We start from the raw sequence: 15,811 nt of genomic DNA, 5'->3' as shown, positions 1-15,811 counted from the left end.
GTCATCAGGAAGTCAGGTCAGCAGGAGGTGTTTTGGCTGCAGGTAGCGGCGGCCTTGGGTGGTCCTGCAGAGGCGAGGAGAGGCGTCGTCAGCTTAACGTTCAGGAAGTTGCCCGTGTAGTGATGATGAAGGTACAACAAGCTAGATCCACGCGTCCTTGGTGGGTTAAATTATGGGTAGGTAGGAAGAGAGGTTGGTGTCCTCCAGAGCTGGTAGAGGAGGAGGAGGGGGTGCTAGTGACCTATGCCCCGCCCCCCCCCCCCATTACTGAATTATCTCCTCCTTAATCCCGACCGTCTAATTCCCACTGCCTTCTCTTTTATCCCCATCTCGGCCTCTTTTCAACACCTCTGACACCCTAACCTTCATTCCCGTATCTCTTAACTGTACTTTTGACCGTCTCTTTACCTCAATTCTCTTCCCCCTATTTAACCCCTTCTCATATTATCTTCTCTACCCTTCTATCTCAGTTCTTGACCCCACATCCTGTGTCACCCCCTACCCCAGTTCCTGATCCCTCACCCCTGTCGCCCCCTACCCCAGTTTCTGAGCCCTCACCCCTGTCACCCCCTCCCCCAGTTCCTGATCCCTCACCCTGTCACCCCTCCCCCAGTTCCTGACCTCACACCTTGTATCACATCCCCCAGTTCCTGATCCCTCACCCCTGTCACCCCCTCCCCCAGTTCCTGACCTCACACCTTGTATCACATCCCCTAGTTCCTGATCCCTCACCCCATGTCATCCCCTCCCCTAACTCCTGAACTCGTGGCAGTAGGGTATCAGGTGACCACAGAAGAGGTGCACCGACGCTAAGTGGGGTTGGTGGTGATATACAGGCAGGTGTGGTGTCCCCAGATGAAGCGTCCTTGTAGGGTTGGTGTCCCGGGGTGAAGGCGTCCTCGGAAGGTTGGTGTCCTCGGTAGGATGACAGTAGCGAAGGGAGGGGAGGGAGGGGGAGCGAGGCTGAACTAGCACTCGTCCTAGGTGTGCTGGGGCGGGCCAGGCACACTTCTCTCGCGCCACCAGTGCCAGACGCTCATACAGCCGCCGCTGCTCCGCTCCACTCTTACCTCTAGTGCCTCATGCAGCACCAGAGAATCATCACATGTTCCCTACAAGAGGTACCTCAGCTAATGACGAACTTATCTCCAAGTTATTGTCTGTTAACTATAAACTTAGATATCGCAAACAACTCTCGTTTTTCGTGATATACCTTAAGAAGCGTCGTATAGAAACCTAACACAGTTGAAAGTTCAGTGGCACAGTTTATATTATGTGGTAAAAACAGTGTTGCAGCCCAGGAAGAATGCTCAATGGTTCTGAAAGTGAATTTTCTCGTGTTACCTGTGGCTACAGTTGTGCTTGAAACAGACAAATGTTGTGAGTAACAGAAGAGAGAGAAAGTGGTGGTGTTGTGTGAGGGGGAGACAAGACAAGTGGAAAGACCGCGGTTACTCCTCCACCCCGCCACACGTACACACATAAATGTCGGCAACCTGAAATCCGCTACTCTCTTGTGCCACTGACATGATCCCTAAAACAGCTTTTTTTCTTTACAAACCTTTCGAGTGTAAGGATGATACTGTGTTCGTTCTATTGTCGTGTTGTGCCTTGTTGTCTATAAGACTTAAAACTTTTGAAATTTCCTCAAGCTATCTGAGTGAACTAATACTTTCATAGTAGAATACTCCCTTATCATAAAATATTTTCTACGTTAGAACAAAAACCAAATATGTTGCTTTAGTAGACGAATTAAGTACCTGGTGTAAAATACTTGAGATTTGCACAATCTAAACAAGTTATCGATGACATGATCTAAGGATACAATTTACAAAATACTTTCTTGTTTAAACAAGATCGAGATGACTTGTCTGTGTGTTTATTTTAGTGTTTTAGTTGATTAGTGGCTGTTTGATGTAACTACAGTATAATGTTGATCCACTGATGAACTGTGAGTAACGTGTTTACTGTCTTCAGGTTAGGATCTGTTGATAGGCAGTGTAGTGAAGAACAAGTTTACGGTAAAATGAGTCGAATGTTGTATCTATTGTTTGTGTGTGTGTGTGTGTGTGTGTGTGTGTGTGTGTGTGTGTGTGTGTGTGTGTGTGTGTGTGTGTGTGTGTGTGTGTGTGTGTGTGTGTGTGTGTGTTGTGTGTGTGTGTGTGTGTGTGTGTGTGTGTGAGTGTGTTGTGTGTTGTGTGTGTGTGTGTGTGTGTGTGCGTGTGTGTGTGTGTGTGTTGTGTGGTGTGTGTGTGTGTGTGTGTGTGTGTGTGTGTGTGTGTGTGTGTGTGTGTGTGTGTGTGGTGTGTGTGTTGTGTGTGTGTGTGTGTGTGTGTGTGTGTGTGTGTGTATACAGATGTGTTTATATAAGAGCACATGTTTATATGTAGAGCTATGAAGACACACACACACACACACACACACACACGAGAAAAAACTTGATTAAGCACAAGGAAACATGTAGCGAGAGCGCGAGCAGCGACTCACTGGTGTACACTGAAGGGAAAGTCGAAAAGACAGGGAAAGTTACCGTCAGTATGGACAACAGAGAACGGGTGCTCAGGTGGATGATGAAATGGACATGGAGGGAAGGGGATAACGAAAGGGAGATAAGGGAGGAGGAGGAAAGAGATGAATGACATAGTAGAGATTAAGGGAAAATTTAACTGTGTGTTTAAGAAGGAGAAGGCTGATGAAAGGAGGAATAAAGGGGAACAGAAAGGGAGATTGTGGTGATTAGGGGTGATTAGGGGTGATTAGGGGTAATTAGAGATAGTTAGAATGTGACTAGAAGTGCTCAAGAGAAAGATTTATAAAGGGGAAGGGAGGAATATTGATAAAAATTAGTCGCAGAAGATAAGAGAGGAGGTTAAAGTAAGGAAGGAGATGAATAAATATAAAGGAGAGGAGGAGAGAGAGATAAAGAGAGTGGGAAGTATATTAATAAAGAATGGAGAGGAAGACGTTGGGGGAATGAAAGGGAGGATTGAGAAGAAGATAGGAAGAACGACGTGGATGAAGGGAAGAGATGGGAAGGAAGATGGGGACGATACACCATTAGGTGGGACAAGGCCTACAGGTGGCGAGTCGACCTTGGCATTGGGCAAGTGGGACACAGCGGCCAGGGGTGATGGGGCCATTGAGGGGTGATAGGTGTTAGAGGGTAATAGGAGGTGGTGAGGGGTAATGGTGGGTGATAGGGAGGTGATGAGGGGTAATGGTGGGTGATAGGGAGGTGATGAGGGGTAATGGTGGGTGATAGGGAGGTGATAAGGTAATGGTGGGTGATAGGGAGGTGGTGAGGGGTAATGGTGGGTGATAGGGAGGTGGTGAGGGGTAATGGTGGGTGATAGGGAGGTGATGAGGGTAATGGTGGGTGATAGGGAGGTGATGAGGGGTAATGGTGGGTGATAGGGAGGTAATGAGGGGTAATGGTGGGTGATAGGGAGGTGGTGAGGGGTAATGGTGGGTGATAGGGAGGTGATGAGGTGGTGATGAAGGAAGGGGATACTGAATAAACGATAAAACAGAAGAATAAAGAATACCAGGAGCAGATGTTATGAGTGATAATATACAATAATGGAGAAATAATGAGAAATAATGATAACGAAAGAAACAGTAAGGAAAAAAAGGTAAAATAGGTGATAGATGATAAACGAACAGGCATAACGGATGAGGAATGAGAGAAAACGTGAACAGAAAAAGCACAGGCGGTGTGTGTGTGAGGAACGGTAAATTATGTGATTCCCTAGGGCTCCGTTACCCACCGTTAACACCGTCCGTTATTGCCAACTTTCACTATAACTTACCGTTATTTGGAGCTTACTGTTTTTTTTCCTCCTTACTGTTTTTGTCGTTTGACGTCTTGGTAAAACGGAAGGAGTAGGGATGATGAGGAGAGAGAGAGAGAGAGAGAGAGAGAGAGAGTTAATAGAATAAGGGAAAGGGAAGAAGAGGATAAATGAAGGGGAGAACGACAATAAAAAGAGATATAATTAGCATCTTTAAAAACAAAACGAGAAATAAGAGAAGGAAATGAAGAAGAAAGAATAGAAACACAGACGTGAAGTAAAACAACGGATGAGGATCAACTGCAACCAGTCTTAGAGAGATTGAAAGTTGACGAGACGCAGAACAGCAGCAGTAGAGGTTGAGTGTTTTGCAATCTCTATCGACGAGACTACTGCTGCCTCATGTACATTTAGGTAACGAGGTATTAGAAAGTGCTACTACCGCTGGGCATCTCTCTTAGTGCCCACTGTTAAAAAACAACTTATAATTGCGTTATTAATTTAGGTATGAAGGAATTTGGGTGTGTTATCTGGTGTACAGCAATGGTGGATAAAGGTAACTTGGATATATGGTTCAATCATGGTTGACTGACTGCTTGATTGGTTAATTGGGTGGATGGTTGGCTGGCTGGCTGGTCCTTGTGTGTGAGTGTCGAGTACTGGACAAGAAAGTGAAACTTATAGGAGCTGTTGTTAAACAAGTTGTTCCCCCTCCCACCTCTCTCTCCTTCCCATCCTCCTTACTACCAGTCCCTCTCTCCTTCTCCCCTTCCTTACTCCCACCTCCCGGCATCCTTACTCCCACTCCCTCTCTCCGTTCATCCCTCCTTAGTCCTCTCCCTCCCTCCGTCCCTCCCTCCTTTCCACCCTCCCTCCCTCCCTCCCTCCCACCCTCCCTCCCACTCTCCCTCCCACCCTCCCTCCTCCCCTCTCCTCCCCACCCTCCCTCCCTCCCACCCCTCCCTCCTCCCTCCCTCTCCCTCCTCCCCCTCCCACCCTCCCTCCCTCCCTCCCACCTTCCAACCTCCCTCCCACCCTCCCTCCCCTCCCTCCTCCCTCCCACTCCCCACCCTCCCTCCTCCCTCCTCCTCCCTCCCACCCTCCCTCCCTCCCTCCTGCCTCCCCTCCTCCCTCCCTCCCTCCCCTCCCACTCTCCCTCCACCTCCCTCCCTCCCCCCTCCCTCCCTCCCTCCCTCCCTCCTCCCTCCCTCCCTCCCACTTTCCCTCCAACCTCCTCCCTCCCCACCCTCCTCCCTCCCACCAACCCCCATCACTTACCTCTCTGACTAACCCCACCCCTCCCCGCCCTCCTCACCCATAGCCCCACTCTGTGTGTGGAACATTATGTAACTCTTTACAATTATTCACCTCTCAACTCCCTCCTCCCCAGCTGTCAACTCCTCCTCCTCAGCTGTCTCTCCTCCTCCCCAGCTGTCAACTCCTCCTCCCAGCTGTCCACTCCCTCCTCCCAGCTGTCTACTCCTCTCCCCAACTGCTGTCTACTCCTTCCTCCCCAGCTGTCAACCTCCTCCTCAGCTGTCAACTGTCCCTCCTCCCCCAGCTGTCTCTCCCACCTCCTCCCCAGCTGTCTACTCCCTCCTCCCCAGCTGTCTACTCCCTCCTCCCCAGCTGTCTACTCCCTCCTCCCCAGCTGTCTACTCCTTCCTCCCCAGCTGTCATCTCCCTCCTCCTCAGCTGTCAACTCCCTCCTCCCCAGCTGCCTACTCACTCCTCCCCAGACCTGTTGGTTATGTATTTAATTCACAAGTCAAATAGATACAGGAGGTTGACTTCTTCAGCAATCATCCAGTAATAAGAGTGGGATATTCTGTAATCACCACAAACATCTGCCTCACAGTCTCGCGTCTCTTCTCTTCCAGCTTTCGAGTGACGCGCCAGCTGCTGTGTTTCCTCTTTAGATCTGAGAGAGAGATATTGAGAAGGAAAAGTTCATTAATAGTTTACAGTGACCAAACAATGTAAAAAGTCGCCTTTTCTCCGGTCAGAGTTTACCTTGCGTGCACGACTACCCTCAAGCGACCATTGAATTATTTTACCTCGTATTATTGAGAGGAAATTTATACGTGTACATATAAGTTTACGCAAATGAAGGAAAGATAAAGAGCGTGAAAATTTGAGAAGAAAAGAGAGAAAGAGAATAAAGTGTTAATTTGAAGTTATTGAAGTGCTTGACGGTAGTGGCATGTGTGTGTGTGTCAGCAACCGGCGGTGAAGGTGCTCTCAAGAAGGCCATGCAGGACTGACCTTCGTGTGGAACATCAGTACTACCAAAGCAACAACAACTACTACCATCACTAACGCCACTACCAACATCAGAAAACGTCAAGATGATGCGGAAAGAGTCAAAGTAAGTGAATGCATTTCAAATTTTTTATTGTATTCTTATTCATCCATGTTTGTACTCGTTATGAGAGAAGGTATTACTAACATTGTCTGTTTCAACACGCAAGTAAGTGTTATCGTGTTTTCTGTAAGCGTAAGAATAAGGTGGTGATAGAACCTAGCACTGTATGTTGATAAATTAAAGGATAATATCTACTGTGTTATAATACACAACTCCACTAATATATCGACCATTAATGGATGAAATAACCATTTCAACCATCTTCAGTTTTTCAAATGTGAAATTCTCTTCAGTCGACTCATCGTCTCCAAAGCTATTGGCGGAAAAATTGTCTCTGTTTGGGGGGGGGGGGGCTAACATTACCCCTCCACCGGCCTCCAAAGATTCTTTCCAAGAGCCATATATCCCCACACGTAACCCCCCCCCCCCTCCTCGTAGTAACCAAGATGTCTGTCAGTTTGGTGTAAAGTCACATGGTCGATTTTTTTTACACGATCTTGTGAGCACAACTGTCTTATGAACCTGCTGGGTATATCAGGGGATCAAACACGGGCCAGTAGAACAGATCGATGATCACCTGTCCACAACACTAACCGAGGCGATATACAGTTCTTACGCCTCCCGTGGCGGAAATCAAGACCAAATATCTCTGTCTTCTACAGTATTTAGTAAACAACACAAGATAGTGCCTTAGGCCCCTGTGCCTCTGCCCTCATTCATTGTATTTTATCAACGAAGGTATCTTGTCTGCCCCATACGGGAACTGTCTATGGAACCCACTTTCACTGTAGGCTCTGTATAGTCTACTACATATAAAGCATTAACGCATCTATGTTTATCTATCGCCCTTTAGTTTATTAATATATTTCTACATTGTTTTCTAAATACAATAATTCTTTAATAATTGACTATAATTACTATTACCTGGCAGGTAGACCTTCAGTTTTAATTAACGTATTCGGTTAAAACTGCCCTTCAAAGCTTTTTAGCTTTACCTTGATTTTACAATTCTCCATCAAAAGGTTAAATTACAGTATGTTAAATATCAAGAGCCGGCCAGCCGTGACTATCACCGTCATATGTTTCTTTACCCACAGTAACACATACACCTGCTGACTGTATTTGTTTTTACAACTCTCATCAGCTTATGTTACTTATGACGTCATCAACACACCTGCGGACTGTATTTGTTTTTACAACTCCCATCAGCTTCTGTTACTTATGACGTCATCAACACACCTGCTGACTGTATTTGTTTTTACAACTCTCATCAGCTTATGTTACTTATGACGTCATCAACACGTTAAAAAAGGAAACTGGTTTATGGAAGGTTTAGTCAAGAGGGTTTACATTATTTTCCTAATGTTTAAAAACCAAATGTAAGTTCATTAGTGTTCTCTTTGATTTAGTGAGTATATTTGTGTTTGCTTAACACACTTGTATAAATCAAAACACATGTTTTAAAAGTAATTACTTTGTTGTATACGACAATTTAAGACAAATTTGTATCAAATTTAAACCTAATATTCATTATATTAATAAAATTTTAATGTACGAAACAACCCAACTACATTATAACTCGTGTTTCAAAAATAATTCCAGTGAACAACTGTTGACAAAAGTCAGTTTACCTAATAAGGAACGTTTAATACCTGACGGCGGACTGGTGTTTTCCTCCCCAGCGTTACTCCCTGACCTCGATGTTACCGCGCTGGCTATTATAAGCTGCCAACATCTTCCCCGCCATAAGAGGACACCGTCATGTAGAGAGCGTGCGGTGAGCAGTGACCGATATTGTTACTGTATAATGGTGAGGAGTGAAGCAACACGCCGGGCCAGGGTAAGGTCGCCTCCACACTGTTGACAAGGTTCCTCGCTCGACATTCGTAACAGAGGGAGTGACGCAACGTAATAAATGAGGCGACGTGACGCGGGGTGTTGGTGACCATGCAGTGCGCGCTCGTGTATATGTGCGTGTGTGTGTGTGGAAATAAATGAATAAATAAATAAATATATAATTTCATAGAGAACATACATAATAACAAACACACACACACACACACACACACACACACACACACACACACACACACACACAGCCTTTTGGCTGCCATGCTCTTTCAATAAGCAGTTAATTATTATTACAGACACATTTACAACAGCCAGTTCTGCATGACTGTGCAAGTATGAGTGTGGTGGTGATAGTGTGTGTTGTGGTATAAGTGTGGTGGTGTGGCGGATGTGTGAGTGTGTGTATGTGTGTGTGTATGGTGGAGGTTTGAGTGTGTGTGGTGAAGGCGTGAGTATGTATGGCGGAGTTGTAAGTGTGTGTATGTGTGTTTGTTGTGGAGGTGTGTGTGGGAGGTGTGAGTGTGTGTGTGTGTGGGAGGTGTGAGTGTGGTGTGAGTGTGTGTGTGTGTGTGTGAGTGTGTGGTGAGGTGTGTGGAGGTGTGAGTGTGGTGTGAGTATGGTGTTAGTGTGGCAGTAACTTAGAAATTGTGTGGCTTACCCAAGTTAGTTTACTGACTCGCATTTCCCCTCTTGGTGGTGAGTGAAGGAGGGAAGTTGGAGGAGGGGTGGGTGAAGGAGGGGGAGGTGAAGGATGAGCGAGTGAAGGATGAGTGGATGAAGAAGAAGTTGGAGGAGGGGAAGGAAGGGAGGTGAAGGATGAGCGAGGAAGGGTGATGAAGAAGAAGTGGAGGAGGGGTAAGGAGGGGGAGGTGAAGGATGAGCGAGTGAAGGATGAGTGGATGAAGAAGAAGTTGGAGGAGGGGTGGGTGAAGGAGGGGGAGGTGAAGGATGAGCGAGTGAAGGATGAGTGGATGAAGAAGAAGTGGGAGGAGGGTGGGTGAGCGGGCGAGGGTGTAGTGTGTGAATGTACAGTATATGAGGGAGTATGAGTGAAGTTTACAGTGAAGTGTATTTACGAAATTTACAGCAATTGAGTGACTCCTAAACGATATGTGTTCACCAACACCTGTAAATATTACCTCCTCGTTACTGTACAGTATATGTGCCGAAGAATACACTCATTGTTTATCAGCTCGTGTATAATATATTAAAGTATTCATGGCAGGAGAGAGTCAACATAAATAATATAAGGAAGCGGAAATATGACAGCGAGAACAAATTCTTTCTTGGCCTGTCTACTGTACAAGGTTTGACCGCATTCTTTATTTTTCATACCTAAATAGTATGTACCATTGCTGCATAACTGTTGACTTCGGCTAGTTGATGGATAGTGTGACCTTGTTGATCTCTTGCTTCAGATTAAAATGAACCACTGATCTATAGTGGTACATAGAAGTTACCTCAAAGTAAACGTCACCACAGGATAGAAGAGAAGAACAGTAATAAACAGTTGGGAGAGAGAGAGAGAGAGAGACCCCGTTTCTTCTCTATAAATACCTACTCTTGGTTTCAGATCCTCGGGAATTGATATCAAAGAAAAATAGCTGGATTGACTGATCCCTGTAATAACACAATCTGGTTTTATGTTACCTTGTATACCTTTCTATTTTTTTAAGCTTGCAATAATTATTTGACGTCTTTCATATTTTTTTTCCCGTAAGCTGTTTTTGGCTGACTCGGATACAGATCGACTTTTACTCATCTCTGTACTGACTAGAAACAGTTTATTTTTGGTTCTCTCGCCAACCATCACTTTTCCTCCCCCATTTTTCCCCTCTAATCCCTCTTTCTTTCCTCTCCTGGTGTTTCCTTAGTTCTTGCCTCCTCCTTCTTCAATATCTTCACTGTTAATGTTCTCATGTTGTTTTTCGTCTTTCTTGCTTATTTTCCGGTCACTATATCTCTCCTCTTGTGTATACTGCTTCTTCTGTTTCAGTCTCCTTATTATGTCCTCTCTCCCTCTCTCTCCTTTATGTGTCCTTCTCCTTCTTCTACCTGTATTTATTTTCGTTGCTGGAATTAAATCTTCTTTTTTTCTTCATTTATTACTCTGCGCTCTGGGGCTTCACGTACCCGATGCCTCGCTCAGTGTAGGTGACTCCTTACCCCTGACACTCAATTATCTCTACGTTAATATATTTTCTCGTGAGTGTGGATACAAAAAATAAAGATAGTTGAGTCGCAGTTTGGTAACGACGCCATTATGCCTCCAAATCACAACTTACAACATTCACACAATTCAGCTATCATTATCGGTAGTTTTGTCACATCACAGTTTTGTCAGAAAGGAAATGCAAGAAACTTTGTCAAAGGTTTCGAAATTAATTTTTAACTCTTTTTAGGGATGTTAAGAAGTATCTTATTTACTTAAGTGTACTGTACGTGCAACATAAATATGGCTGCTGACTGGCGATAAGAGTCTATCATTACTGTAGGTCCATTAAAATTGACACGAAGCTTTAGGAATGTTCGTCATGGGTCTCTTCTCTCTCTCTCTCTCTCTTACACACACACACACACACACACACGCGCGCGCGCACTATGCCTATTTCTGCCATAACAACCGAAGAAAAGCGTATAAGCTAAGGGATATATATATAGATATATTTCAACATTAACAACAGTCCTGGCAGGCCAAGTGGGGGTTGTCAGTGGTACCAACGACGGTCCACCAACCCTGAAAGTTGTGTCTTGACCTCCAGCAGACTGGCTACACTGAGATGCTCCCCACCCTCCACCACCACCCACGTTTTCAGAGGCAGTTTTGTTTTTATGCTGCAACTCTCTCTCTCTCTCTCTCTCTCTCTGTCTCTCTTTCTGTCTCTCTCTCTCTCTCTCTCTCTCTGTCTATCTTCTGTCTCTCTCTCTCTCTCCCCTCTGTCTCTCTGTCTCTCTCTCTCTCTCTCTCTCTATCTCTCTCTCTCTCTCTCTGTCTCCTCTGTCTCTCTATCTTCTGTCTCTCCTCTGTCTATCTTCTGTCTCTCTTCTCTGTCTCTCTCTCTCTCTCTCTCTCTCCTCTCTCTGTCTCTCTCTATCTCTGTCTCTCTTCTGTCTCTCTCTCATGTCTCTCTCTCTTTCCTCTCTGTCTCTCTCTGTCTCTCTCTGTCTCTATCTCTCTCTCTCTCTCTGTCTATCTTTCTGTCTCTCTCTGTCTATCTTTCTGTCTCTCTCTCTGTCTCTCCCTCTCTCTGTCTCTCTGTCTATCTTTCTCCTCTCTCTCTCTCTCTCTCTCTGTCTATCTTTCTCTCTCTCTCTCTCTCTCTCTCTCTCTCTCTCTCTCTCTCTCTCTCTCTCTCCGCATGATTGTACCACCAGTATATGCCTGACCCTCCCTCCCTCCCTCCCTTCAGCCATGCATACAGCGGAAATTGACATAAATTTCGCAAAAGAAAATGACAATGTCCGATTTTAGTGATTTTATAACAGGCATGACATGTCTTTACTAGGGTGACGGTGTGACCTTCTTTGTCACGTGCATGACAAGTGAACGAGTCATGCACAGCTGCCACCGCCGTTCCGTGACGATGGCGAATTACCGGAACGTAAGACAATCGGGAGACCTGTCACTAAAATAGCCCCTTCAAAGGACTATTTCCTTATATGGAGGTGAAATTGGGTGGTTCGCTTGTGAGCATGGACTCATATGAGCGATTACTTATGGAAGTGCAGTAGGATAAATATCTTGTTATTTACTGCCATTTTCTATAGTACCTACACCCTCTCCGCCCCTCGTTCATTTTCAACACCTACCCTTGACGTTGACTTTACCGCGCTTTAACAACTGAGGTCCGTTAGAGTGTCTTGTAACAAGGTCTTAGCAATACTAGTCCATCAACATTTGTAAGCTATTAGACAAGACACTGATTATCCCTACCCTCGTATCATATAAACAGGGGGAAGCACCAAATTACAGCCGTTAGTATGTTATTAAGGGACACGATAAATATGGATTACAGTCACCAGTGTTCTATAAAATCACAATAACAGAGATGGACAAGATATATACATATATAGTAAAGAAACGCCGAGACAAGACCGATTTATAGGCAGTCGTGTACTTTACAAGCACCTCAACAAAGACGGATGACTGACACAAGAACTCTACAAAAAACGCCACAATAAGAACGGATTACAAACACTCGTGCACTATACTAACGCAACAACAAAGACGGATGACTGACACGCGTACAATATGAGACGCCGCAACACAAATTACACACACACTGTACCTGCGTTTTATACGGGTAAAATGTCTTAACAAAAACAAATTATAGACGTCAGTGAACAAAGCAAACGTTAAGATTTTTGTTAGCCGTCAGCACAATGGAACGAGAGGATGTGCTGGCCTGGCCTCCTCCTTCAGGCAACTTGCCGCGGGCCAAGAGTGACTATGTTTTATAGGACAGACAAGATTGCTAAAATTTCTACTTGGAAAACATAACTTATTCACATACGGTAGAATAAGGAAAACTAGATTCAGCTTCTTCAAAATAAGTTTTATTATTTATTCTGTATCACTCTTTTCTTTTCGTTAAGTTGTATGATATTGTCTTTCATCCTGGAGGAAAATACGAGTAAGTCAGAAGAGGGTCTGTGACGTCAGGCGTGTTCTTGCCACTGTGTCGTCCAGGGAAAAGTTACTTAAATTTTTATTTGATGAATAAGATGTAGACATTTATCAAATAAGTATTGCCTGTCTTTCTATCTGTCTGTCAGTCTGTCTATCTGTCTAAGGGGTGTATTATGAGAGCCAGAATTCAGGGCTTGTGACAGTAGCCACGTGGCAGACCCCACCCTCACCACCTGTTGTTGAGGTACTGTATACACTACCTGGTGAGTGACGCGAGGTACAGTACCTGGTGACGAGTACCTCACCCTCTCAATGGTGTCTTCCCTAAAGCTCAGGAATTAAACATATAGTTTTATACACTTAAGGGAAAGTAAAGAAATACTTTTAGTCCATTGAACAATTTGTTCAGTAAGTCACTAAAATCGGCCGTTATGCCAGAATCGTAGAGGATTGATAATACCGATTTAACATCCAATGCTAAACAGTCTACTATCACTTGTAATCACGCCGAGGCACAAATTAATTTATGTCTCTCATCATGGGTTTATTTGAAGACATTTTCGTACTTGACAAATTTCTTTTCATCTTAAAAAGTGCGTTTCTAGCATTTAACAATGGTCACGAATATTTACTCAAACTTCATCAAAGCTGCTGATAGCGCTAGAGGAGAAATTGTAAGCTGGATTAAGACGTTGTTAACGGACAGCAAGCAGTTAACATTATCAGGACATGTTACGAGTGGCTTACGTACAGTCACCCACCAAAGTCCTGTAGCCTGAACCACGAACCCTGAGATTCAGACTCGTGAATCCGAAGCATTTATGGACAGAATAATGCATCAGTGTCTACTGCTTCGGGTTCACGAGTCTGAATTTCAGGATTCGTGGTTCAGGAGGAGAGGCTACGGGACTTTTGTGGGTGACTACCTGAGGGCTATGACTTCGGCATAAGCATAGGCAACACACACACACACACACACACATAGATAGATAGATAGATAGATAGAGGAGTAGCTGTTAAAGCTCTTATCAAGCATTGTAGGAGAATTTGTTTCACTCCTGTAGAAAAAAAAAATATTAAAAAAATATACCTGGTAAGATATTTAAATTTGTTTTTAAATGTGTGAGTCACAGTTGTTGATTACCTAAACTTATTGGAACTGCCATGGTGACCAGGTGGGGGTGTGAAGGGGTAGAGAGGAGTGGGCCAAGGGAGGTGAGGGGGAGGGGGGAACTGGGCCAGAAGGTGGAGGAGAGGGGAGGGGAAGGGGCCAGAGGGTGAGAAGCAGGAGGAGTTGCAACACTATGACTCGTGTGTACAGACTACTGAAGGTCGGTGTGTGTGTGGTGAAGACATTCCCTCCATCACCTGTTTCTCTTACCCCTACCTGCTGTTAATTAGTATTTTATCTATCTATCTATTGTACCAGGTGTTAGTATCACGCCGGCCACCAAGAAACACTCTATAGCCACCTGCCACCCCATCATTTACCTTGATCTAACAGTCATTACAGAGCTACATTAACAGATAATGATCTCTCTAATGAAGGAAACTGCCTTTAACTCACTCTTTCCTCGACACATACTGCAGAATTACCTTTTAAAACATGTGACTAAACCAGTAACGATTTTCAACACCTTAACTGCTGGCGTTCGGTCGTGTCACTGAATGTTTAGCACCATTGTATACGTTAATTTAATGATTTATTGTATGTCATCCAGTTAATAGCCCTCAAACGTTTTTTATTTATAAGAAATATTCATCGTAATTATCTTAGAAAATGATGGGTCTGGATATACTATAAATTATAAGTTTGTCTTTAAAGTATGGCCAACACCCTCGTGATGCGTGGCAATGGGGGAGGAGTAGCAGGAAGATATATATATATATATATATATATATATATATATATATATATATATATATATATATATATATATATATATATATATATATATATATATATATAAGAAACGAAGTACATTGGTCATCATCTTACACGTAATACTGACACACGTCATTCAAGAGTGTCCACACATTCTCACACTCCCTCAAGCAACACTGTATCTATCTCAATCTCTCTCTCATATTGCCTCTTCCTGTCTAACTCGCCACTTTCCCCGGACGTGTGTCGCGTCTCTCACACTGTCTTGAGATCTACTGTTTGTAAGAGTTATTTTTGTCGCTGACGGCTCTTGTCTTCTGGTGTCTTATTATTATTACTATTTTTATTATCATTATCATTGTCATCATCATCGTTAACTACAGTATATTACCTGCTTTTCTTTACCCGTTTCCTTTATTATATATATATATATATATATATATATATATATATATATATATATATATATATATATATATATATATATATATATATATATATATATATATATGTTTTAAGTCAGATAATTAGGTCTTTTTTTTTTTTTAGATATAAGATTATTTTCATTAATTTTGTGAATTCTGCTCAAGACAGCAATAATTATTTTTTTCTATCGTTGTTCTTATACATAAACTGGATTATGACAAACGTAGTTATTAAGTCTCTCTACAGTTTTGACGCCATCTTTGTATTATAGTTCCAGTTAGCTTGTTGAATATATTCTTAATATTTGAAGTTAAGAGATAAAATTAGTTGAAGCATAGAGCAGTTTACATCCCAATAAAAAGGTTCAATTCGTTGAGGGACTAAACGAATTCGGTCCGATTTCTATATAGTTTCTACTAGACCATAAACTGATATAAGGAGTGTACAGTTATCGTCGTGTGCTGTTCAACGGGGAGGTAAGTAGTTATCACCTGCTATATGTTATGTATGTGATGATCGATACCTTGTAAAGTAACAAATACTCAATTATTTATCAAGTTGAATAATCGAACATACAGTAATCAAGTTAATCTACAGGTAATGTGTCTGATGTATAATTAGCAGCAGGTAGACACAACATACAGGTGAACGTGGCCTAAAATGAGTGACACAGATGGAAAAAAATTAATTAGATATTTTTACATCATCATCTGTTGTGGCGTGATACGTTAAGTCATAATTGTAATGGAATTAACCAACAGATGTGTGTGTGTGTGGGGGGGGGGGAGGCAGAGACAGACCGATTAAGAGAGCGACAGATTGAGAGTAAAAGAAGAGAGAAAGCCTGAAAGAAAGCGAGAGAA

The 15,811-nt window shown here is 43.4% G+C and overlaps 1 protein-coding gene across 2 annotated transcripts in view; it reads left to right on the top strand.

The window, feature by feature from the left end:
* The first annotated feature begins 1,021 nt into the window (after positions 1 to 1,021).
* The window catches only part of LOC121873543 (NADPH oxidase 5-like), a 99,467-nt gene continuing 84,677 nt past the window's right edge, over positions 1,022 to 15,811 (top strand). The window contains exons 1-2 of one of the 2 annotated variants that reach the window (XM_042377174.1): positions 1,022 to 1,121; positions 5,672 to 6,159. In XM_042377174.1, the coding sequence (XP_042233108.1) occupies positions 6,140 to 6,159 (20 nt within the window). In that variant the 5' untranslated portion in view covers positions 1,022 to 1,121; positions 5,672 to 6,139. Of the gene's footprint in view, positions 1,122 to 1,163; positions 1,571 to 5,671; positions 6,160 to 15,811 lie in introns of those variants that run through there. The other variant, XM_042377176.1, reaches the window with a different exon arrangement.

Source organism: Homarus americanus, unplaced genomic scaffold (genome assembly GCF_018991925.1).
Source record: "Homarus americanus isolate GMGI-L3 unplaced genomic scaffold, GMGI_Hamer_2.0 scaffold30858, whole genome shotgun sequence".
Taxonomy (NCBI): Eukaryota; Metazoa; Arthropoda; class Malacostraca; order Decapoda; family Nephropidae; genus Homarus; species Homarus americanus.
Note: the sequence above shows the minus strand (reverse complement) of the source record. Positions and strands in the feature narration are given on the sequence as shown.